We start from the raw sequence: 26,331 nt of genomic DNA on the forward strand, positions 1-26,331 counted from the left end.
ACAATTGCACTATATACAGAGCTCCTGTGTATAATGTCACTGGTAATCACTGTATTACCTGTACACAGACACTGCATACTAAGTACAAATCTACTATGTATAATGGCACTTAGCGTGACATTAGTATTGTAGCATTCAGTCACTATGTGGTGGTAATATGTGGTCGGGACATGGTGTGGCGGTATTTGCTCCTTGTATGTGCTATTATTTGGTCACTATCGTGTGTTATGATCCGGTGACCCTGGAGCTGCATGAGAACTTTCACTGGAGAAAGTGGCCACTATACTGACCGCAAACCTGAACTTAAGACCGCAACTAGAAGTAGCCGTGGAGTGTACCTAACACACCTAGACACCTCGTCACAGCCGGAGGACTAATTTCCCCTAAAGATGGAAATCGGAATACTATCTTGCCTCAGAGAAAATCCCCAAAGGATAGACAGCCCCCCACAAATATTGGCGGTGAGTCGGAGAGGAAAAAACATACACAGGCAGAAGAAACAGGATTTAGCACAGGAGGCCACTCTAGCTAGATAGGACAGGATAGGACAGAGTTCTGTGCGGTCAGTATTAAAACCCTTCAAAAAGTCCACCGCAGAATATACAAAATACTTCCCACATCCAACTAAAGATGTAGGAGCGTATATCTGCAACTCCAGTGAATCCTACAAACAGAGCAGGAATAAACTGAAACAAGCACACAACAGTGTGCCACAGATACAAAAACAAAAACACTTATCTTTGCTGAAATTGGCAGCTAAGCAGGTGAGGCCAGGCTGAGATCCAATACTTCCAAAGAAACATTGACTACTGGCAAGGGCTAATGAATCCTGCACACTTAAATATCTCAGTCAGAACAGCAATTAGCAGATACACCTGGCCAGGACTGTGACTCAGAGACAACTGCATTCCCACTTACCACCACTGGAGGGAACCCAAGAGCAGAATTCACAACAGTGGTGGTAATATCATGATTAATTGCACTGCATCACCAAAAACGCGTTGATATCGCATTTTATTCACTGTTTATGCTGATGTTTTTATCCTCTATTAAGCACATTTTCTAGTGAATAAAGAAAAGGTTTTTTCACTACCTTGTTAACCTGGATTCTCCATTTCTTACAATTGCACTATATACAGAGCTCCTGTGTATAATGTCAGTAGTGATCACTAGGGTTGAGCAACTTTTCTTTTTATAGGATCGGGTCGGGTTTCACGAAACCCGACTTTTTCAAAAGTCGGGTCGAGTGAAATCGGCCGATTCTATAGAAAAGTCGAGGTCGGGGTCAGCCGAAACACGAAACCCAATGCAGTGCATTGGGTTTCTAATAGTTCCCAGGGTCTGAAGGAGAGGAAACTCTCCTTCGGGCCCTGGGATCCATATTTAAGTGTAAAATAAAGAATCAAAATAAAAAATATTGATATACTTACCCTCGGACGCGCCCTGGTTCTCACCGGCAACCTTCCTTCCTAAGAATGAGCGCCTGAAGGACCTTCGATGACGTCGCGGCTTGTGATTGGTCGCGTGAGCGGTCACATGGGAGTCACGCGACCAATCACAAGCCGCGACGTCATCTAAGGTCTTTCAGGCGCTGATTCTTAGGAAGGAAGGCTGCGGGTTAGAACCAGGGCGCGTCCGAGGGTGAGTATATACCTATTGGGAATATACTCACCCTCGGACGCGCCCTCGGATGCTTCCTTCCTAAGAATTAGCGCCTGAAGGACCTTAGATGACGTCGCGGCTTGTGATTGGTCGCGTGACGCCCATGTGACCGCTCACGCGACCAATCACAGGCCGCGACGTCATCGAAGGCCCTTCAGGCGCTCATTCTTAGGAAGGAAGGCTGCCAGTGAGAACCAGGGCGCGTCCGAGGGTGAGTATATCAATATTTTTTTATTTTTATTCTTTATTTTAAAACACTTAAATATGAATTCCGATACCGATTCCCGATATCTTAAACATATCAGAACTCGGTATCGGAATTCCGATTCCAGATCAGAAGATCGCCGACCTCATGGACGACCCCACACAGGGGTCGGGTCGGGTTTCATGAAACCCGACTTTGCCAAAAGTTGGCGACTTCTGAATCTGGCCGACCCATTTCGCTCAACCCTAGTGATCACTGTATTACCTGTACAATAACACTATATACAGAGCTCCTGTGTATAATGTCATTAGTGATCACTGTAAACTTACACTATATACTATCTACAGAGCTCCTGTTTATAAGTGGCACTGGTGTTAACAGCATTATTACTGTGGTTTTTGTTAATAATCAGTATTGTTATTATTCACGCATCACTGTGTGTGCTGGTAATACCTAGTGTAATGTTAGAAATGTTAGCGTTTACTTATGCATTTGTTCCTGTAATTAAACCACTTTACAGTAACTTTTTCTGTGTCATAATATGAAGTTAAAGGAGTAGTTGGAAATATGGTATAGTATAATGGTTTAATATTTTGCCAACTGTCCTGAAATTTCCATCAGAGGGATACACAATGTGTTCGGCATTCACAGGAATATAGTTCAACTTGTCTGTTATTTACATGATCAGCTATGGGTACACATGCATGATAAATGCTCTTTTTATAAAGTTTGGACCTTTAAAGGTGGTAGCAGAAAGTGGACATCTCACACACAAATAACTAGTTTATATTACACTATGTCCTGAACCCATTATGGCTTTATTAAGTGTCATCATGTTCATATATTTATTGCCATTTTACAATTGTATGCTATTATTAATACCCCAAAACATTTGTTCTTTACAACATTTGGACATATTAGATTTGAATCTAATACATCAAAATACTGGGAAAATGAAATACCAGCTTAATATATAGTTCTGCCATTGATTTTGTTAATTTCTTCAATTTATATTTGCTTTAAGCTCTGATTCAAAGTCTTTATAAAAGGCAATATATTGCTAGTGGAAATTCATTCAGTTCATTATTCTATATAAACTATTTACAGTTGAAACCAGAAGTTTACATACACTATATAAAAAGATACAGATGCATGTTTTTCTCCATATCTGAAATGAAATCAGAATTAACCTTCCCTGTTTGAGGTCAATTAGGATTATCATGATTATTAATATTTGCCAAATGGCAGAATAATGAAAGAGAGAGAATGTTTAAAGCATTTTATTACTTACTGCAAAATCAAAAGTTTACATACACTAAGATTACTATGCCTTTTAACAACTCTGGACTGCCCATATGATGATGTCATGTATTTGGAGCTTTGGAAGGTTTTTTGGCAACAACTGATTTAATTAGAGACACAACTGTGGATGTATTTTAATGCACACCTGAAACACACAACTTCTTCTTGTAGCATCATGAGAAAGTCTCAAGAAATCAGCACAGATATCAGGAAGAGAATTGTGGACTTGCAAAAGTCTGGCTCATCCTTGGGTACAATTTCAAGATATCTGAAGGTGCCTCGTTCATCTGTACAAACAATTATGTGCAAGTACAAACAAGATGGGAATGTCCAGCCATCATACCGCCCTGGAAGGTGACGGGTTCTGTGTCCCAATGATGAACATGCTTTGGTCTGACATGTTCATATCATCCTAAGGACAAAAGCGAAAGACCTTGGGAAGATGATGGCGAAAGCTGGTAAGATTGTGTCAACATTCACAGTGAAAAGACTACTGTATCAACATGGGCTGAAAGGCCACTCTGCCAGGAAGAGGCCGTTACTCCAAAAGAAAATAAAAAAGCCAGATTAATGTTTGCAAATTCACACAAGAACAAAGACCTTAATTTTTGGAGACATGTCCTGTGGTCTTATGAAACTAAAATTGAACTTTTTGGGCAGAATGACCATTGTTGCGCTTGGAGGAAAAAGGGAGAAGCTTGGAAGCTTATGAACACATCCCAATGGTGGCAGCATCATGTTGTGGTGCTGTTTTGCTGCAGGAGGGACTGGTGCACTTTGCAAAATAGATTGCAACATGAGAAAAGAAGATTATGTGGCAATACTGAAGCAACATTTCAAGACATCAGCTAGGAAGTTAAAGCTTGGGCTCAAATGGGTATACCAAATGGACAATGACCAGAAGCATACTGCCAAAATGGTAACAAAGTGGCTTAAGGATAAAAAAAAATCTATATTTTGGAGTGACCATCACAAAGCCGTGATCTCAATCCTATTGAAAATGTATAGGCAAAGCTGAAACAGCAGGTGCAAGAAAGGCAACCTACAAACCTCGATCAGTTACACCAGTTTTGTCGGGAAATATGGGCCCAAACTCCAACCAACTATTGTGAGAAGCTTATGGAAGGATATTCCAAATGTTTGACCCAAGTCATTCAGTTTAAGGGTAATGGTATCAAGTAATAATGAAATGTTTGTAAACTTTTGAGTTTGCAGTAAGTAATAAATATGCCTTAAAACATTCTCTCTCTCATTATTCTGGCATTTGGCAAATATTAATTATGGTAATCCTAATTGACCTAAAACTGGAAAGGTTTTTTCTTATTTCATGTCAGATATTGAGGAAAAACATGCATATGTGTCTTTTTATATAGTGTATGTAAACTTCTGGTTTCAACTATACATATCACCAACTATGTTAAACAATTATTTACAGGGAATGGATATAAATAAAAATACAGTTAAAAATGACCCGTCACTAGGCCACCATCACCCTAACAGCCAAAAGCGGCAAATAAATCCCATAAAACACAATAAGTTTCACAACTGGTACCTGGTATTGGTATTTAGCAATGTAAAAATATAAAAATTAAAAATAACGTACCTTCCTGTGAGCAATTCATAAAGTAGTATTCCAAGGGACCAGAAATCCACACTAAAACTGTGACCTTTGTTTAAAATTACTTCTGGAGCCACATATTCTGGTGTTCCACAAAATGTCCATGTTTTTTGTCCAGGAAATATTTTCTTTGCAAATCCAAAATCAACCTAAAACATATAATACATCACTAACTGTTTGGAACTACTAAAGTGCTATTTTACTAGAAATCCCATAGATTTTGAAGCTGTGTTGAGGTTATTACTCAGAAAATCAGGACTCATTTTGACTCACGAGTCCTTATAGTAGAATTGTGTTGTGACTCAGGATGTAAATTACTCAAATTGTTCAGCAAGCCCTTTATAGATGCATCTATTTTGGTCCACAGAATATGTGGCCATGTAGATCTTGAAAATAAAAGGTATTGGACACCTGTTTGACCCCAAAGTACTGCTCCAGTGCTGAGAAATGCTACTCTGAAGGCATATGTTAATGAGGCTGGAGATGCATCGGGACAGACTGATGAACAGTAAGTGTACTGGTCTTTTTTATTACTCCCCATCAGCACCACCTTTGTCTCTGTGATTGACAGCTCAGTTCTCTGACAGCCAAATGGCTCATGCAGCAGATGGCAGAGCTGTGAATCAAGGACAGGAGGTGATGTAGGAAGAGGGTGGGGAGTGATAAAGACTGATGTTCTTGGTCTGCCTCCAATGTACTGACAGCCTCATTAGAACACACATTAAGTACAGAATTTCTCAGCACTGACATAGTATTTTGAGGCTATATAGGTATCAGTTACCTTATATTTTTAAGACTTTCCATGTATTCTATTAGATCCTGGAGGCCTACATTTGATGACAGATTCCCCAACAGACACAGCTTTTTTTCTTGTTTTTTGATCACTGGAGTCTTAGGCTTCTAACTTTTTTAATTTTTTTCCATCAGCTTAGCCATATGAAAGTTTATTTTTGGTTGGTTGGAGGTAAATCAATTATGCTTTGAAGGTATGGTTCACATATATGTAATACTTTGAGGCATTAATTAGACCCGTCAGCTGACATACCAACCATCCCCTTGTCTAAGGGCATAGATGTGTTTACTGTTGACCACAACATCTAATGGGTTAAATGAGTTATTCCACTGCTGCTCACTTCCAATTCATGTCTACAGAAGCCTGCAAGACTGGGGCACGTTCAGCAGGTATCCGGCACCTGTTCAAATCAGACACCCGTCGGGTTGCAAGCACAATCGGCAAGCATTGTGCACCTACCCTGTAGACTAGACCAAGTGGAGGATACCTGTGCACATCCCAGAAACAAGTGTTGCAGGAATAACCATTTATCTCTTTCACAATATATGATGTATATTTATGTCAAAGTCCCTGACTTTGATGCGGACTCCGTCACTAAGCCCACATTTTTCCCCCATATAATCCACCGTCATATGCCTTTAACAGCCGCGGGTGGAGCTGTTAACCTGTTAAATCGTGCTGTCAATCTCTGTCAACCCCTTCAGTGAATCTAAATACAAATGGTATCTCTGAAAACGTCATCTTGTCCCGCAAAAAACAAGCCGTCATACATTTCCATCAGTGGAAAAATAAAACAGTTATAGCTCTCAAAATACAGCAATTCAAAAATAACTATGCAGATACTATCCCACATTGGAGGTTCACAGCTGGAGCTGCATTGGACCACTTATTAATTTAATTTAACTTATTCACCTCTTTCCTGGCACTCCCCAATGACCGCTACTTTCACTGATTTTTACTAAACATTGCAGTAAGGCTCGGCACACATTTATCTGGCGCTGAGCGCTTACATCGGGGATTCCTTGTAATTCTCTGAAATACAGTGGGGCAAAAAAGTATTTAGTCAGTCAGCAATAGTGCAAGTTCCACCACTTAAAAAGATGAGAGGCGTCTGTAATTTACATCATAGGTAGACCTCAACTATGGGAGACAAACTGAGAAAAAAAATCCAGAAAATCACATTGTCTGTTTTTTTAACATTTTATTTGCATATTATGGTGGAAAATAAGTATTTGGTCAGAAACAAAATTTCATCTCAATACTTTGTAATATATCCTTTGTTGGCAATGACAGAGGTCAAACGTTTTCTGTAAGTCTTCACAAGGTTGCCACACACTGTTGTTGGTATGTTGGCCCATTCCTCCATGCAGATCTCCTCTAGAGCAGTGATGTTTTTGGCTTTTCGCTTGGCAACACGGACTTTCAACTCCCTCCAAAGGTTTTCTATAGGGTTGAGATCTGGAGACTGGCTAGGCCACTCCAGGACCTTGAAATGCTTCTTACGAAGCCACTCCTTCGTTGCCCTGGCGGTGTGCTTTGGATCATTGTCATGTTGAAAGACCCAGCCACGTTTCATCTTCAATGCCCTTGCTGATGGAAGGAGGTTTGCACTCAAAATCTCACGATACATGGCCCCATTCATTCTTTCATGTACCCGGATCAGTCGTCCTGGCCCCTTTGCAGAGAAACAGCCCCAAAGTATGATGTTTCCACCACCATGCTTTACAGTAGGTATGGTGTTTGATGGATGCAACTCAGTATTCTTTTTTCTCCAAACACGACAAGTTGTGTTTCTACCAAACAGTTCCAGTTTGGTTTCATCAGACCATAGGACATTCTCCCAAAACTCCTCTGGATTATCCAAATGCTCTCTAGCAAACTTCAGACGGGCCCGGACATGCACTGGCTTAAGCAGTGGGACACGTCTGGCACTGCAGGATCTGAGTCCATGGTGGCGTAGTGTGTTACTTATGGTAGGCCTTGATACATTGGTCCCAGCTCTCTGCAGTTCATTCACTAGGTCCCCCCGCGTGGTTCTGGGATTTTTGCTCACCGTTCTTGTGATCATTCTGACCCCACGGGGTGGGATTTTGCGTGGAGCCCCAGATCGAGGGAGATTATCAGTGGTCTTGTATGTCTTCCATTTTCTAATTATTGCTCCCACTGTTGATTTCTTCACTCCAAGCTGGTTGGCTATTGCAGATTCAGTCTTCCCAGCCTGGTGCAGGGCTACAATTTTGTTTCTGGTGTCCTTTGACAGCTCTTTGGTCTTCACCATAGTGGAGTTTGGAGTCAGACTGTTTGAGGGTGTGCACAGGTGTCTTTTTATACTGATAACAAGTTTAAACAGGTGCCATTACTACAGGTAATGAGTGGAGGAAAGAGGAGACCCTTAAAGAAGTTACAGGTCTGTGAGAGCCAGAATTCTTGATTGTTTGTTTCTGACCAAATACTTATTTTCCACCATAATATGCAAATAAATTGTTAAAAAAACAGACAATGTGATTTTCTGGATTTTTTTTCTCAGTTTGTCTCCCATAGTTGAGGTCTACCTATGATGTAAATTACAGACGCCTCTCATCTTTTTAAGTGGTGGAACTTGCACTATTGCTGACTGACTAAATACTTTTTTGCCCCACTGTATGTGATTGAGACAGAACCCCTGGTGCAAGATTCCTTATGAAGAGGCAGTTGGAGGCACTGTGGATGCCGCCTGACCTATGATCCGGCAATGTCTGTCTTTTTACGTGTGCATAAAAGCATAGTCTGCCACAGTTTTGTGCACTTCTGAAAAGAAGGAAACCACTGATCAGAGACCAAACCCAGTCCAGAGGAACTCTGCTGCCTCGTTATATTGAGTGGATTCCTCTGGGGTTTCCACAAAAATAGCAAGTTTTCACTCAGGTCCGTCACCTGTCAATGGAAATATAGGGGGCTTCCATGTTACTGGTAGCACAAAGGCTCAGGAAAAGCGCTATTGCTCCTGGTACCCCAAAAGAAGTCTAGCAAAATCTGCACTCCCAAATCCAAATGCCCACCTCCCTTCTGAGTCCCACAGTGAGCCTACACCACAACAACCACATTTAGTGTTCACATATTTGGCATTTCTATAGCTATAACAGTCTGCCTAATTTACAGGTGCGTGTCTCCAGAAGCATGAGCTGGGCACCACGATGTACTGGTCACTACAGCATACTGGTCAAAACAAATGGGGTATAATTTCCAAAATAGGGGCAGTTTAGGTGGGATTCTGCTCTTCTAGCACTTGGGGTCTCTGTGCATGGAGTCGGCAAACTATTCTAGGAAAATCTGTGCTCCAGGAGGTAAATAGAGCTCCATCCCATCTGTCTCTCCGTATGGCTTAGCAGTACTGTACAGCCATATATGAGGTATTTCTACATCCAGCAGAAATCGTGGAACACATTTTGGTGCCATTTTTATCCATTTCTCCTGTGAAAATGTAAAATCTGGGGCTAAAACAATTTTTTCATGGTAAAATTATAATTATTTTTCTTCACATCCCGATGGTATAAAATTATGTGACCCACCTGTGGTGTCAATATGGTCACTGCAACCCTATATTCATTCATCAAGCGGTGTATTTTGTAAAATGGGGTCACTTATGAGGAATTCTGCTGTTCTGGCGCCTCAGGGGCTCTCCCAGTCGGTCTTGACACCGCATACCTTAACATTAAAATATTCATAATGGCGCTTTTTCCCCTCTGTGCTTTGCCATTTACATATAGGGTATTGGCGCACTCAAGAGAATATTTTACAAGAAATTAAGATCCATTTTTTTCCTATTAGCCCTTAGAAAAATTAAAAACTCGGGGCTAAAATAAAATTTTAGTGGTTAAAATTGTAATTATTCTTTCTTCATCGCCCAATAGTATATATGATCAATATGATCACTGCACCCCTAGATTACTTAATTGGGGAGTCTAGTATGTAAAATGAGGTCACATATAGGGAGGTTCTTCAGTTCTGACACCTAAGGGGCTCTGCAAGTGTGACATGGCACCCTCAAACCATTCCAGCAAATCTTCCCTCCTGAGCTTTATATTGTGCCTCAAAAGAAGTTTTCAACCACATATAGGATATTGTTGTACTCAGGATAAATGGCACAACAAATTTTATGGTCCACTTAGTACTGCCATCCTTGAGGATATGATAAAATTTGGGGCTTAAAATTTTTTTTTTTCATTTTCAAAGATTAACTTTCTAAAATTGTGTGAAGCACCTGGGGGTTCAAGATGCTCACCACAAATCTAGATAAATTCCATGAGGAGTCTAGTTTCTAAAATGGGGTCAATTGTGGGGGATTTTTACTGTTTAGGCACACCAGGGTCTCTACAAACATGACATAACACCCGCACACAATTCCATCAAATTTTGCTTTCCAAAACACCACTCCTGCCTTTCTGAGCCCTGTCATGTGCCCAAATCGTAGTTTTCCCCCACATGTAGGGTGTCTGCGTATTCAGGAGAAATTGCACAACAAATCTTATGGTGCAATTACTTCTGGTATCATGGGGTCCATTTTTTCCTGTTACCCTTGTGAATATAAAAAAAAATTGGGGTCTAAAATGACATTTTTGTGAAAAAAAATTAAATGCTCATTTTTCCTTCCGCGTTCCAAAAATTCCTGTGAAGCACCGAAAGTTTTTAGAAAGACACCAGTTTTTAGAATGGTGTCAGTTTTGGGTATTTTCCGTCATATACACTCCTCCAAATCAATTCAAATGTGATGTGGTCCTTCAAAAAAATGGTTTTGTAAATTTTGTTTAAAATTTCCTAACAAAAATAATTATGTTTCAAAAATTGTGTAAAGTTAACATGTGGGAAATATTATTTATTAACTATTTTGTGTGACATAACTCTCTGATTTAAGGGCATGCAATCTAGAAATTAGAAAATTGCTAAATTTTCACCTAATTTCCATTTTTTTCACAAACAAACGCAAGCCACATCAAAGAAGTTTTACCACTGTCATGAAGCACAATATGTCAAAAAAAAGAGTCTCCAAATCTGTTGAAGGATTTCAGAGTCATTACCTCACAAAGTGACTTTGGTTAGAATTGTAAAATTAGGTCTGGTCATGAAGGTGCAAACAGGCTTGGACAGTGAAAGGATTAAACAAAGTAAAAAGCGGGAAAAAAGTTTTTAAAAACATGAAAAAAATAAAAAAAAAAAAAAGTAAAAATTACCCCCTTTTGCCGCATTGAAAATAAAACAAAAAATTTCATTTTTTTCATACAAATTTTTGCATTTTTTCACTCATTATATAAAGCATACCCTATACATATTTGGTATCTGAATACTCATACTGACCAGGAGAATTATATTGCCAGGTCAGTTTTACTATATAATGAACACGGTTGCCCATTGTGGTGTACATGTTGCCCTTTGTGAGGCAAACGTTTCCCATTGTGAGTTACATGTTGCTCATTGTGAGGTACATGTTGCCCTCTGTGAGGTACATGTTGCTCATTGTGAGGTACATGTTGCCCTTTGTGAGATACTTGTTGCTCATTGTAAGGTACATGTTGCCCTTTGTGAGGTACATGTTGCCCTTTGTGAGGTACATGTTGCTCATGTGAGGTACATGTTTTCCGTTGTGAGGCACATGTTGCAAGCACCATAAATGTGAGTTGTCCATGGGGTAAAAAGCGTTGTATCAGATAAAGTGTCTGTCCTGACATTGTCTGGTAACAGTGCTCAACCCTATTCAAGTGAAGGCCATAGATAAGAATCACACAGTTTATGAGAAAAAGACATGCTCTGATACAGACCCTCCAAAACACTGCCAGTATGGGTGTGTAGATTTACAGCTCTGTAACAATTCAACATCACTTTTTGCATTGCACACCTACCAGTTTGACATAGCCTTCAGTGTCTAGTAGTAAGTTCTCTGGCTTTAAATCCCGATACATAACACCGATCTGATGCAGATACTCAAACGCTTCAGCTACGCATCCAATGCAGAATCTAGCAGTTGTCTCATCAAAACTGCCTCTGGGATAAAAAGAAGTTGACATCTTCCTTTTCAGTATAAAATGTTTTCAATTTTCGGCATCATTTCGGCATTACACATGTGCCACATGACAGTGTTTACAAAGTCAGTAAAAGGCGGATTCTTTAGGAGCGCTTGATAGGTAGCCCTAGTGAGGGGAGGGCGCACAGTCCCCCTGCAGCTCCAGCAGAACACCTCCGAAGGAAAACAGAAACAGAAAAAGGGTGAAACTCGGTCAAAGGAGAGCCAAAAGCAAACTCTGACACCAGAATGGGGTTTAAGCCACAACGTCTTTCAACGGAAGTACCGTTTTCATTAGGTGGACACCTGATGAAGACGGTACTTCCGTTGAAACACGTTGTGGCTTAACCCCTTAGCGACCGCCGATATGCCTTTTAACGGCGGCCGCTAAGGGTACTTAAACCACAGCGCCGTTAATTAACGGCGCTGTGGAAAAAGTAAATAGCGCCCCCCAGAGTCGGATTTTCTCCGGGGTCTCGGCTGCCGAGGGTAGCCGAGACCCCAGAGAACATGGTTCGGGGGTTTTTTAACCCACCCCGCATTTGCGATCGCCGGTAATTAACCGTTTACCGGCGATCGCAAAAAAAAAAACCGCGATCTCTTTTTAATTTCTCTGTCCTCCGATGTGATCGCACATCGGAGGACAGAGAAAAGGGGTCCCAGGTGGCCCCCCAATACTCACCTATCTCCCCCGATGCTCCTCGTGTCTCCCGGTGGGCGCCGCCATCTTCAAAATGGCGGGCGCATGCGCAGTGCGCCCGCCGGCCGGCCCCGCGAGAATCTTTGGGGTCTCGGCTGCCGGGGGTAGCCGAGACCCCAAAGAGCATGATCGGGGTTGGTTTTAGCGACCCCTGTTTTGCGATCGCCGGTAATTAACTGTTTACCGGCGACCGCAAAAAAAAAAAAAAAGTCAAAGTGTAATTCTCTGTCCTCTGATGTGATCGCACATCAGAGGACAGAGAAATAGGGGGATTCGGGGACCCTGCCATACTCACCTGTGTCCCTGGGTCCTCCTGCTGCTCCTCCTGGCCGCCGGCTTCTTCCTCCGGTAAGAAAATGGCGGGCGCGTGCGCACTGCACCCGCCATCTGTCTCCATCTGCCGGCCGGCAGGAGAAGAGCAGTTGGGGCTAAAATTAGGGTTAGGGTTAGGGGTAGGGTTAGAGTTAGGGCTAGGGTTAGGGTTAGGGGTAGGGTTAGGGTTAGGGGTAGGGGTAGGGTTAGGGGTAGGGTTAGGGGTAGGGTTAGGGGTAGGGTTAGGGTTAGGGCTAGGGGTAGGGTTAGGGTTAGGGGTAGGGTTAGGGGTAGGGTTAGGGTTAGGGTTAGGGCTAGGGGTAGGGTTAGGGGTAGGGTTAGGGTTAGGGGAAGGGTTAGGGGTAGGGTTAGGGTTAGGGCTAGGGTTAGGGCTAGGGGTAGGGTTAGGGGTAGGGTTAGGGTTAGGGGTAGGGTTAGGGTTAGGGCTAGGGTTAGGGGTAGGGTTGGGGTTAGGGGTAGGGTTAGGGCTAGGGTTAGGGGTAGGGTTAGGGGTAGGGTTAGGGCTAGGGTTAGGGGTAGGGTTAGGGCTAGGGTTAGGGCTAGGGGTAGGGTTAGGGCTAGGGGTAGGGTTAGGGCTAGGGGTAGGGTTAGGGCTAGGGGTAGGGTTAGGGCTAGGATTAGGGTTAGGGTTGGGGCTAAATTTAGGGTTAGGGTTGGGGCTAAATTTAGAGTTAGGGTTGGCGCTAAATTTAGGGTTAGGCTTCTTTCACACTTACGTCGGTACGGGGCCGTCGCAATGCATCGGCCCGACATACCGACGCACGTTGTGAAAATTGTGCACAACGTGGGCAGCGGATGAAGTTTTTCAACGCATCCGCTGCCCAATCTATGTCCTGGGGAGGAGGGGGCGGAGTAACGGCCACGCATGCGCGGTCAGAAATGGCGGGTGCGACGTACAAAAAAACGTTACATTGAACGTTTTTTTGTGCTGACGGTCTGCCAAAACACTGATCCAGTGCACGAAGGACGCGACGTGTGGCCATCCGTCACGATCCGTAGGCAATACAAGTCTATGGGCAAAAAACGCATCCTGCGGGCACATTTGCAGGATCTGTTTCTTGTCCAAAACGACGGATTGCGACGGATGCCAAACAACACAAGTGTGAAAGTAGCCTTAGGGCTAGTGTTAGGGTTGGGGCTAAAGTTAGGGCTAGAGTTGGGATTAGGGTTAGGGTTTGGATTAGGGTTGGTATTAGGGTTAGGGTTGGCATTAGGGTTACGCTTGGGATTAGGGTTAGGTTTGGGATTAGGGTTAAGGTTAGGGTTGTGATTAGGGGTGTATTGGGATTAGGGTTAGGTTTGAGGTTAGGGCTGAGATTAGGATTAGGGGTGTGTTGGATTTAGGGTTTTGATTAGGGTTATGGTTAGGGTTGACATTAGGGTTGTTTTGGGGTAAGGGTTGTGATTATGGTTAGGGTTAGTGATTAGGATTATGGATCAGGTTGGGATTAGGGTTAGGGGTGTGTTGGGGTTAGGGTTGGAGCTAGAATTGGGGGGTTTCCACTGTTTAGGTACATCAGGTGGTCTCAAAACACGACAGCCAATTTTGCGCTCAAAAAGTCAAATGGTGCTCCCTCCCTTCTGAGCTCTGCCGTGCGCCCAAACAGTGGGTTACCCCCACATATGGGGCATCAGCATACTCGGGATAAATTGGACAACAACTTCTGGGGTCCAATTTCTCTTGTTACCCTTGTGAAAATAAAAACTTGGGGGCTACAAAATCCTTTTTGTGGAAATATATATATATATATATATTTTTTATAACTCTGCATTATAAACTTCTGTGAAGCACTTGGGCATTCAAAGTTCTCACCACACATCTATATAAGTTCCTTGGGGGGTCTAGTTTCCAAAACGGGGTCACTTGTGGGGGGTTACTACTGTTTAGGTACATCAGGGGCTCTGCAAACGCAACATAATGCCCACAGACCATTCTATCAAAGTCTGCATTCCAAAAAGGCGCTCCTTCCCTTCCGAGCTCTGCCGTGCGCCCAATCAGTGGTTTACCCCCACATATGGTGCATCAGCGTACTCGGAATAAATTGGACAACAACTATTGCAGTCCAATTTCTCCTGTTACCCTTGTGAAAATAAAAACTTGGGGGCTACAATATCTTTTTTGTGGAAAAAAAAATATTTTTTATTTTCACGACTCTGCATTCTAAACTTCTGTGAAGCACTTGGGCATTCAAAGTTCTCACCACACATCTAGATAAGTTCCTTGGGGGGTCTAGTTTCCAAAACGGGGTCACTTGTGGGGGGTTACTACTGTTTAGGTACATCAGGGGCTCTGCAAATGCAACATAATGCCCACAGACCATTCTATCAAAGTCTGCATTCCAAAAAGGCGCTCCTTCCCTTCCGAGCTCTGCCGTGCGCCCAATCAGTGGTTTACCCCCACATATGGTGCATCAGCGTACTCGGGATAAATTGGACAACAACTATTGCAGTCCAATTTCTCCTGTTACCCTTGTGAAAATAAAAACTTGGGGGCTACAATATCTTTTTTGTGGAAAAAAAATATTTTTTATTTTCACGACTCTGCATTCTAAACTTCTGTGAAGCACTTGGGCATTCAAAGTTCTCACCACACATCTAGATAAGTTCCTTGGGGGGTCTAGTTTCCAAAATGGGGTCACTTGTGGAGGGTTTCTACTGGTTAGGTACATCAGGGGCTCTGCAAACGCAACATAATGCCCGCAGACCATTCTATCAAAGTCTGCATTCCAAAACGGCGCTCCTTCCTTCCGAGCTCTGCCGTGCGCCCAAACAGTGGTTTACCCCCACATATGGGGTACCAGCATACTCAGGACAAATTGGACAACAACTTTTGTGGTCTAATTTCTCTTGTTACCCTTGTGAAAATAAAAACTTGGGGGCTAAAAATCTTTTTTGTGGAAAAAAAATATTTTTTATTTTCACGACTCTGCATTATAAACTTCTGTGAAGCACTTGGGCATTCAAAGTTCTCACCACACATCTAGATAAGTTCCATGGGGGGTCTAGTTTCCAAAATGTGGTCACTTGTGGGGGATTTCTACTGTTTAGGCACATCAGGGGCTCTCCAAACGCGACATGGCGTCCGATCTCAATTCCAGACAATTCTACATTGAAAAAGTAAAACGGCGCTCCTTCACTTCCAAGCTCTGCGGTGCGCCCAAACAGTGGTTTACCCCAACATATTCGGTATCGACGTACTCAGGAGAAATTGCACAACAACGTTAGTGGTCTAATTTCTCCTGTTACCCTTGTGAAAATAAAAATTTGGGGGCAAAAAGATCATCTTTGTAGAAAAAATGTGATTTTTTTTTCACGGCTCAACATTATAAACTTCTGTGAAGCACATGGGGGTTCAAAGTGCTCACCACACATCTAGATAAGTTCCTTAAGGGGTCTAGTTTCCAAAATGGGGTCACTTGTGGGGGGTTTCTACTGTTTAGGCACATCAGGGGCTCTCCAAACGTGACATGGCGTCCGATCTCAATTCCAGCCAATTCTACATTGAAAAAGTAAAACGGCGCTCCTTCACTTCCAAGCTCTGCGGTGCGCCCAAACAGTGGTTTACCCTCACATATGGGGTATCGACGTATTCAGGAGAAATCGCACAACAACTTTTGTGGTCTAATTTCTCCTGTTACCCTTGTGAAAATAAGAATTTGTGGGCGAAAAGATCATTTTTGTGTAAACAAAAGCGATTTTTTTATTTTCACGGCTCTAGGTTATAAACTTCTGTGAAGCACTTGGGGGTTCAAAGTGCTCACCACACATCTAGATAAGTTCCTTAAGGGGTCTAGTTTCCAAAATGGTGTCACTTGTGGGGAGTTTCCACTGTTTAGGCACATCAGGGGCTCTCTAAACGTGACATGGCGTCCAATCTCAATTCCAGCCAATTCTGCATTGAAAAAGTCAAACGGCGCTCCTTCACTTCTAAGTTCTGCGGTGCGCCCAAAAAGTGGTTTACCCCCACATATGGGGTATTGGCGTATTCAGGAGAAATTGCATAACAAAATTTATGGTTACATTTCTGTTTTTACACTTGTGAAAATAAAAAAAAATGGTTCTGAATTAAGATGTTTGCAAAAAAAAGTTAAATGTTCATTTTTTCCTTCCACATTGTTTCAGTTCCTGTGAAGCACGTAAAGGGTTAATAAACTTCTTGAATGTGGTTTTGAGAACCTTGAGGGGTGTAGTTTTTAGAATGGTGTCACACTTCATTATTTTCTATCATATAGACCCCTCAAAATGACTTCAAATGTGATGTGTCCCTAAAAAAAAATGGTGTTGTAAAAATGAGAAATTGCTGGTCAACTTTTAACCCTTATAACTCCCTAACAAAAAAAAATTTTGTTTCCAAAATTGTGGTGCTGTAAAGTAGACATGTGGAAAATGTTATTTATTAACTATTTTTCATGACATATCTCTCTGATTTAAGGGCATAAAAATACAAAGTTTGAAAATTGCTAAATTTTAAACATTTTCGCCATATTTCCGTTTTTTTCATAAATAATCGCAAGTAATATCGAAGAAATGTTACCACTAACATGAAGTACAATATGTCACGAAAAAACAATCTCAGAATCAGCGGGATCCGTTGAAGCGTTCCAGAGTTATAACCTCATAAAGTGACAGTGGTCAGAATTGCAAAAATTGGCTCGGTCATTAAGTACCAAATTGGCTCTGTCACTAAGGGGTTAAACCCCATTCTGGTGTCAGAGTTTCCTTTCGGCACTCCTTTGACCGAGTTTCACCCTTTTCCTCACATGACAGTGTTTAAGCATATTGATTTTCAGTGCCCACATTGTGATTATGCCAAATTTAATTTTCGACCAGATCCTAGAATTCATTCACTCGGTCAAATTCACTTAATTAAAAAATATCAGGTCCTTTTGATCAATGTGGCTGGGTTGGTTACTACCCAGGCTTTATGGTACCAAGGGCACAGATTTTGGTAGATGGTAGAGTTTAATCCATGAATATGACTACTTTGCCACTTTGAGCTAATAAAATATTTCATAAAAGTAGTCCTTATATTATATATTGTCAATATTGATGCAATAAGGTCAATTAAATGGCAATTACAGAAACTTTTACCTGTCTCTTAAGATGCTCCATAGTTCTCCTCCCAGACATGCTTCCAGCAACATGTACACATATTTTGTGTCTTTAAAAGTGCGGTATAACCTGAAAAAAGTTTGTACTCATCAACAATATAAAAAAGGTTAAATACAAAGCACATTGTGATATCACTGCACGAGATACAATCTGCTAAAAGTACATTATTTCTGCTGTCCTTATGATGGACAATGGAAAACAATGAAAGCATGCTTTGTGTGCGAATTTTGGCAGGAATTCTACACTCCTGTCTCCTAAGCTGGGACCTTTGAGCGATGGTTGGGGGTCTCAGGACCTGGACCCACCCCAATATACAGGTACAATATACAGGTAATTGCAACATCTAAAAAACTGCTGAATGTTTATTTACGTTTTATGTCATGTAACGCATACTGTAAAAAGACTAATCTATATACACTGTTTTGCTATATCATACTTACTTTACTATGAACGGAGAACAAGCTTCTTGTAAAATGTTCTTTTCCGAGTGTATGTGTTCTTGTTGCCTATTATCCACAATGTGTTTCTTCTTAATGCATTTTATAGCAAACGCTATGGTGTCATTTTTCACTTTCACCTACCCAGAAAAAACACCAGTTGTTTGTTTAGTCTAAAAATGTTTTAGAATCGTATCTAAATATATGTAAAATACAGTATATATGTTTATACTCAATTACCACTTTTTTTTAGAGTGAGAAGCTATAGCAGAAGCATAGCAGAACTATGCCACTACCTAGTGAAATCTGGGCTATATTGAACTGCTTTGTTTATAAAGGTCTAATAAGTTTCAAAGAAATACCATGGGTGTCTCTAATAAGGAGGCCATTCCGTGTACGTACATAAAGCATATGCAGTGGAGAAAAAAGTATTTAGTCAGCCACCAATTGTGCAAGTTCTCCCACTTAAAAAGATGAGAGAGGCCTGTAATTGACATCATATGTAGACCACAACTATGAGAGTCAAAATGAGAAAACAAATCCAGAAAATCACCTTATCTGATTTGGCAAGATTTATTTTGCAATTTATGGTGGAAAATAAGTGCCGTATATACTCGAGTATAAGCCGAGATTTTCAGCCCATTTTTTGGGGCTGAAAGTCCCCCTCTCGGCTTATACTCGAGTCATACCCGGGGGTCGGCAGGGGAGGGGGAGCGGGGGCTGTCTAGTTATACTTACCTGCTCCGGCGCGGTCCCTGCAGTCCCTGCTTCTCCCGGCGCTGCATCTTCTTCCTGTACTCAGTGGTCACATGGTACCGCTCATTACAGCAATGAATATGCGGCTCCACCTCCTATAGGGGTGGAGCCACATATTCATTGCTGTAATGAGCGGTACCATGTGACCACTCAGTACAGGAAGAAGATGCAGCGCCGGGAGAAGCAGGGACCACGCCGGGAGCAGGTAAGTATACGGGGAGGGGAGCGCTGTGCGATATTTACCTGCTCCTCGCTCCAATGCGGCTCCATCTCCATCTAATCTTATTTTTGAAATTCCCCGGTAGCTGCTGCATATCCCACCCTAGGCTTATACTCAAGTCAATAAGTTTTCCCAGTTTTTTCAATATTTACCTGCTCCTCGTGCGGCTCCGTCTCCAGCACTGATGCTCAACAGAGGGCGCGCACTGACTACGTCACCGCGCCCTCTATCCTGAGCGTCACTGCTAGAGGACGCTGCAGACGGAGCCGCACCGGAGCGAGGAGCAGGTAAATATCGCACAGCGCTCCCCTCCCCGTATACTTACCTGCTCCAGGCGCGGTCCCTGCTTCTCCCGGCGCTGCATCTTCTTCCTGTACTAAATGGTCATATGGTACCGCTCATTACAGCAATGAATATGCGGCTCCACTCCTATGGGAGGTGGAGCCGCATATTCATTGCTGTAATGAGCGGTACCATGTGACCACTCAGTACAGGAAGAAGATGCAGCATCGGGAGAAGCAGGGACTGCAGGGACCACGCCGGAGTAGGTAAGTATAACTAGACAGTCCCCGCTCCCCCTCCACTGCCGACCCCGGGTATGACTCAAGTATAAGCCGAGAGGGGGACTTTCAGCCCAAAAAAATGGGCTGAAAAATCTCGGCTTATACTCGAGTACATACGGTACTTATTTTCCACCATAATTTGCAAAATAAATCTTGCCAAATCAGATAAGGTGATTTTCTGGATTTCTTTTCTCATTTTGACTCTCATAGTTGTGGTCTACCTGTGATGTCAATGACAGGCCTTGCTCATCTTTTTCAGTGGGAGAACTTGCACAATTGGTGGCTGACTAAATAATTTTTTTCCCCACTGTATATTCTCACGAATACACTACAAATGTCTTCTCCTAAGCTGTTCTCGATCATGAACTGTTTTTCTAGACACTTTTCAGATTTGTCAAAAAAAGTGCAAAATATACCTATGACACATAACACATTTGGTGCACAACAGTTATATTACTCTATATGGGGCATTTTGAGAGTGGTTTATAGGGAACCTGTCAGGTCTGATAAAGTTATTAGCATGCAGATGTAGGGTTCATCTTCAGGTTAATAATGCTATGAAGGTGCCAGACCCCAGTAATAAAAGTACGGCACTGGGATCAAATGAATTTTATTCTATTGGAAGACGTTGGCCATGGAAACATCACTGATCACCTGGTTGCCTCCATATAGGATTCAGATACAGAGCATACTGGTGCAGTACTGAGCAGTCACATCTGAAATATTGGGTTTTAAGTTATGAGAAAACTACACAGAATAATTTCTGACTTACATTGCAATATATTATAATACATAGTTTATATTCATATTTCCATGCTCACTTTATGCAGTAAATCAATAGTCAGTAAAATCCCTTACAAGTTCCACTCTCCCGAACCCACCAACACCCAGTGTGGTGATAATCTCTAGGTCATGGAAAGGTGAACAAGGGGAAAATTTGGAAACTGTTTCCATCATCTGAATCATTTCCGGTGACACCATCTTGTCAAGCTGTCTTTCTGTAATTTTCCTAAAGAAAGTGAAATCACATAGTTAAACATGTTTTTCTATTTACAGCTATTACACAAGACCTGTTATATTGTGAAGACAGGTTTCCTACACTTCTATAGTAAGAGAGAGGAATTAGGAATACATTTTGTAATTAAAAATATAAATGTAGTTTCTAAACATCCATTTGTAGCTTTAGCTGTTTTATACAGATGAGATAACCTGACGGTGAAGTTGTGTCTAATCTACCCCAGCAAGTGACCAACATCTCTTTTGTTACTGACATTGAATCATAGGAAGAAATTATTTTACATGCCCTTTCTTCATTTTAGCATGGTTACATCAATGGACGTAGTATATATGTAGGCAATACAATCTCCAAAAAAGGAAATTTAATAAAAATGATCACTGCCCATCCATGTAACTATTATTTCTTGTCACAATGTACCTAAAGTGAGAAAGTCAAGGAAATCTTTGCAAATAGTCTAAATTATAATGATTAAGGAATTTAACTTTAAGTTTTTTAAACCTGGAAAATCTTTTCATTCTTTTTTTCCCCACTGGCGTTTTTTTAGCATTTTTCCATCACTTTTTGAATATGTTTTTTACAGTCCTTTATCAGACTTTTTTGTTAATTCCATCAACCATTAAAGAAGACGCGCATTTTTTTTAGATTCACTGACAAAAGGTAAAACTAAACTTTATTCAATCCAATTTAAACTATACCCCCAGTTCACCTCTGATGGTTATTCATAAGGCAACTAATAGAAAACATAAACCTCTTGTATCAGTGTATAGGGTGAGGTGAGAGTACACACTCACTCTCAAAGCCTCTCGTCTCTACGTGCTTCGTTAATAGTATATTTTCTAGAATACACAAGAGTGGAAACAATAGAAACCATCCAAATAGAACTTTTTACTTATCATCATCATTACTTATCATTTGTTCTATGAAGTTGTATTATGCATGAATATATTACCTTAATGGAAATAAAATTGTCAAAAGGAGCTTACTTGGCATGCCTTCTTTGATCATCCAGTGTCAGGTTGGCCACATAGCCTTCAAGGTAATTTTGAAGTTCTTCATAAGTTCCAACAGTCTGATTAAAAGTCCTTAAGCAAAAAGTGACAATATATCAATGTAATCAGGATAGTCTAAATTTGTTCATGTAAGTATAACATTTACTTTGAGTTCTTGTAAGTTTACACAATAATCTGAAATATCCACAGTTGAGGACCCTTTTACTTTTCAGTTCACATCAAGATGGTTATTCACGGAATGTCATTATAAACTATTGACCTTTGTTTCTTTTTTCTCATTTTCTATCATTTCATATTATATGTTTGTAGAAATCAGTTCAACTATATAGTTCACTCTTAGGCAATAAGTATGTCTATATTTCAAATACTAAGGTTGAACAAATGTTTAAAAAAAACTCTTAGTTATGCCATCTTTAATAATTTAAAAACGGAATTGGAAAAAGCAAAATATAAAGAAATGCTTGTTTGCCTACAGTTTTATGAGTGTAATAGAAAAGAACCAAACTGTTATAAGGACTGTCAATTCTCCTGGGCAGCAACATTTCTCCATACAATGGTTGTCTTGATTAGATAAGACATTTAGAAAAAACTATAAAAGAAAAAATATTACCATATGTACACTAGTATAAGCTGACCAGGGTATAAGCCGAGACACCTAATTTTGCCTCGGGTAAGCTTATTGACTCAAGTATGCATTGTCCCCTCATCCCTGTCTTGCTATGCATCGCTCCCCTTCACTGTCCTGCTCTGCATGGCTTCCCCGTCGCTGTTCTGCTATGCGTGGCTCCCCCATCCTGTCCTGGTATGCATGGCTCACCCCCATCCTGTCCTGCTATGCGTGCCTTCCCCCCGTCCCATCATTGTATGCATGGTTCCCCCTGATCCCGTCATTGTATGCATGGTTCTCCCCGATCCCGTCGTTGTATGCATGGCTCCCCTGGTCCCGTCGTTGTATGCATGGCTCCCTGGCCCCATCATTGTATGCATGGCTCCCCCGTCCTGGTATGCATGCTTCCTATTACAGGAAAAACAAACATCCTACTCACCCTCCTGCTCCGCGCCGTCGCAGCATCTCGTTCCGGCTTCCAGCAGCTCTTCCTGTGCTGAGTGATCACGTGGCACCGCTCATTAAGGTAATGAATATACGTTCCACGCCTATGGGAGTGGAGACATGTGCATATTCATTACCGTAATGAGGGGTGCCACGATAGGAAGCACTGCCGGTGCCGATGTCTTCTGGAAGCCGGCAGCTGCTGAATATTCATTTCTCTTTAGCAGCTGCACAGTCACAGCCACACCCGCTGGCTCCTGCCACTGCTCCGCCACTCCCCCTCTCTCGCTGGCTTTCTGGACAATGACTCGTGTTACAGGGGCGGATTATAATAGGGTCAATCTGGGCAGTAGCCCAGGGCCCAGTGGTGTGGAGGGGCCCTGGGCTACCACTCAGATTGCCCGCTGCCATCAGGGCATTACTGCCCTGACTGGCGTATGGGCCCAGTGGGCAGAGGGGGCCAGCATCTGGTGCTGCGGCAGTTAAATGCTATTGATGTGCGGATGTGCGCCCGCACGTCGATAGTTGACAGCCGCCAGCCAATCGGAGGCTGGCAGCTGTCATCAGCCGCAGCAGCGCACATGTTGCCGGCATCTGATGTCATTGTCAGTCGCTGGCGAGTGCGCGCTTCAGCTGTGAGGACAGAGCGTCGCCAAAGGAGTGCGGACAGGTGAGGAGAACTCTTTTTTTTATTGTGAACGGCAATCCGGGGGGCTCGGGCCAGTATGCTGGAGACACTGGGGCAATATGCTGGACACACTGGGGGCAATATGATGGACACACTGGGGGCAATATGGTGGACATGCTGGGGGCAATATGCTGGACACACTGGGACAATATGCTGGACACACTGGGGCAGAGATGCTGGACACACTGGGGGCAGAGATGCTTGACACACTGGGGGCAGAAATGCTGGACACGTGGGGGCAGAGATGCTGGACACACTGAGGGCAGAAATGCTGGACACATGGGGGCAAAAATGCTGGACACACTGGGGGCAGAAATGCTGGACACACTGGGGCAGAAATGCTGGACATTGGGGGCAGAGATGCTGGACACACTGGGACAGAGATGCTGGACACACTGGGGGCAATATGCTGGAAACACTGGAGGCAATATGCTGGACACACTGGGGGAAATATGCTGGACACACTGGGGGCAATATGCTGGGCACACTGGAGCAGATTGCTGGACACACTGGGGGCAATATGCTGGACACACTGGAGGCGATATGCTGGACACACTGAAGGCAATATGCTGGACACACTGGGGGCAATATGCTGGACACACTGGGGGCAAGATGCTGGAGACACTGGGGCAATATGCTAGAGACACTGGGGGCAATATGCTGGACACACTGGGGGCAGAATGCTGGACACACTGGGGGCAATATGCTGGACACACTGGGGCAGATTGCTGGACACACTGGGGGCAATATGCTGGACACATTGGGGCAGGATGCTGGACACACTGGGGGCAGAATGCTGGATACACTGGGGGCAGAATGCTGGACAAACTGGGGGCAATATGCTGGACACACTGGGGCAGAATGCTGGACACACTGGTGGCAGGATGCTGGAAACACTCAGGGAAGAATGCTGGACAAACTGGGGGTAGAATGTTGGACAAACTGGGGGCAATATGCTGGACACACTTGGGCAGAATGCTGGACACACTGGGGGCAGGATGCTGAACACACCGGGGGCAAGATGCTGGACACAATGGGGAAGAATGCTGGACACTCTGGGGGCAGAATGTTGGACAAACTGGGGGCAGTATGCTGGACACACTGGGGCAGAATGCTGGACACACTTGGGGCAATATGCTGGAGACACTGGGGCAGATTGTTCGACACACTGGGGGCAATATGCTGGACACACTGGGGGCAGGATGCTGGACACCCTGGGGGAAAGATGCTGGACACACTGGGGGCAGGATGCTGGACACATTGGGGGCAGAGATGCTGGACATTGGGGGCAGAGATGCTGGACATTAGGGGCAGAGATGCTGGACATTGGGGGCAGAGATGCTGGACACTGGGAGCAGAGATGCTGGACACACTAGGGGCAGGACTGGAGACATGGGCAGAGTGTAGATACAGGGCATGATTGGAGACATGATTGGGCAGAATGGGGAATGAAAGACATGGGGTAGGATTGGATCATGGGGCAGGATGGATACGATGGAGACAGATGAGGCAGGATGGGGAGATCATATGAGGCAGAATGGATACTCATGAGTGCAGGATGGGAGAACATATGGCTGGAGCTAGGAATGAAATACACGGGACCAGGATGGGGGATATTATTATTACCATCGGGGTTAATTAAGGGATATTATTACTGCAGTGATGTATTTATTTTATTTTTAGAGGACACTGTTTTAAATGGGGGGCAGTCCTATTACTGTGTAGAGCAGTGGTCCCCAACTCCAGGCCTCGAGGGCCGCCAACAGTGCAGGTTTTCAGGATTTCCTTAGTATTGCACAGGGGTTGGATTCCAACCCCTGTGCAATACTAAGGAAATCCTGAAAACCTGCACTGTTGGCGGCCCTCGAGGCCTGGAGTTGGGGACCACTGGTGTAGAGTGACACTATGTTGCCTCTTTTTCTTATCGTGGTGTAATGTAGAAGTTGGGAAAAATTAAGTAATGTGTTCTGCAAGCAGAGCTCGAGATAACTGTGTTATTTCCTGCAGAGACGAGTCCTGGCTGGAAGAAGTGATGGCGGTCTGTGCTGAATAAAAGATGAAGGACTTCACCTAGAGACGTCACTGGTGAGTCAGTGTTACCTATACACTGACACTATACACTGTATACTATATACTGAACTGAAGGGTAAATTGACTAGATCAATGGATGTTTGACAGGTTATAGTTTCGCACAGCAACTATTTTTATGGAATAATCTGGTTCGGGTATACGATAACCCTGTCTCATGACCCCGTCACAAGACCCCGTCACATGACCATGGGGCCCACAGTGTCTGAACAGCTACCCTGTCCTGGCCCTGGCTACCCTTAATCCACCCCTGCTCGTGTATAAGCCGAGGGGGGCATTTTCAGCACAATAAAATGTGCGGAAAAACTCGGTTTATGCACAAATATATAGGGTAAGGGAAATTCTTTTTACAAACTTAGCAACTCTGAAAAACATAGACATTACGGTCTGACACTCCTTCTCATGTCATATGGGGCTTTGAAATAGTAATTTTTCATCATTATATAAAATTGATGGTATGGGTATATAAATTTAAATAAGAAATCTAGGAACCGACAAAGTCCGAGCTGCAGTGTAAAGCATTTGGCATTCCCAGTGGACTGCCTGAGATAACCCAAAGGTAGAAACTTGTAAGTAGCAATTTACAATAAATTATTCTCCATTGATTGTAAGAAAGAAAAAGAGTAAAGAGTTTAAAACAGAAAACAGTTTGTGCTACTTACTCTCTATCCATGGCTAGACACTCAACTTCATTGTCATCTGCGATAATATTTGCTGATCTGACATCATCACTGCATGCAA

The 26,331-nt window shown here is 42.9% G+C and overlaps 1 protein-coding gene across 1 annotated transcript in view; it reads right to left on the reverse strand.

Annotated features, from left to right (window-relative positions):
* The window catches only part of PRKG2 (protein kinase cGMP-dependent 2), a 179,619-nt gene that overhangs the window by 20,864 nt on the left and 132,424 nt on the right, over positions 1–26,331 (reverse strand). Inside the window, exons 9-15 of the mRNA XM_069742823.1 lie at positions 26,253–26,321; positions 21,737–21,835; positions 20,594–20,744; positions 18,200–18,336; positions 17,739–17,828; positions 11,454–11,595; positions 4,773–4,936 (exon numbers count right to left, since the gene is read on the reverse strand). Coding sequence (XP_069598924.1) covers positions 4,773–4,936; positions 11,454–11,595; positions 17,739–17,828; positions 18,200–18,336; positions 20,594–20,744; positions 21,737–21,835; positions 26,253–26,321 — 852 coding nt within the window. The remainder of the gene's footprint in view (positions 1–4,772; positions 4,937–11,453; positions 11,596–17,738; positions 17,829–18,199; positions 18,337–20,593; positions 20,745–21,736; positions 21,836–26,252; positions 26,322–26,331) is intronic.

Source organism: Ranitomeya imitator, chromosome 1, assembly GCF_032444005.1.
Source record: "Ranitomeya imitator isolate aRanImi1 chromosome 1, aRanImi1.pri, whole genome shotgun sequence".
Classification (NCBI taxonomy): domain Eukaryota; kingdom Metazoa; phylum Chordata; class Amphibia; order Anura; family Dendrobatidae; genus Ranitomeya; species Ranitomeya imitator.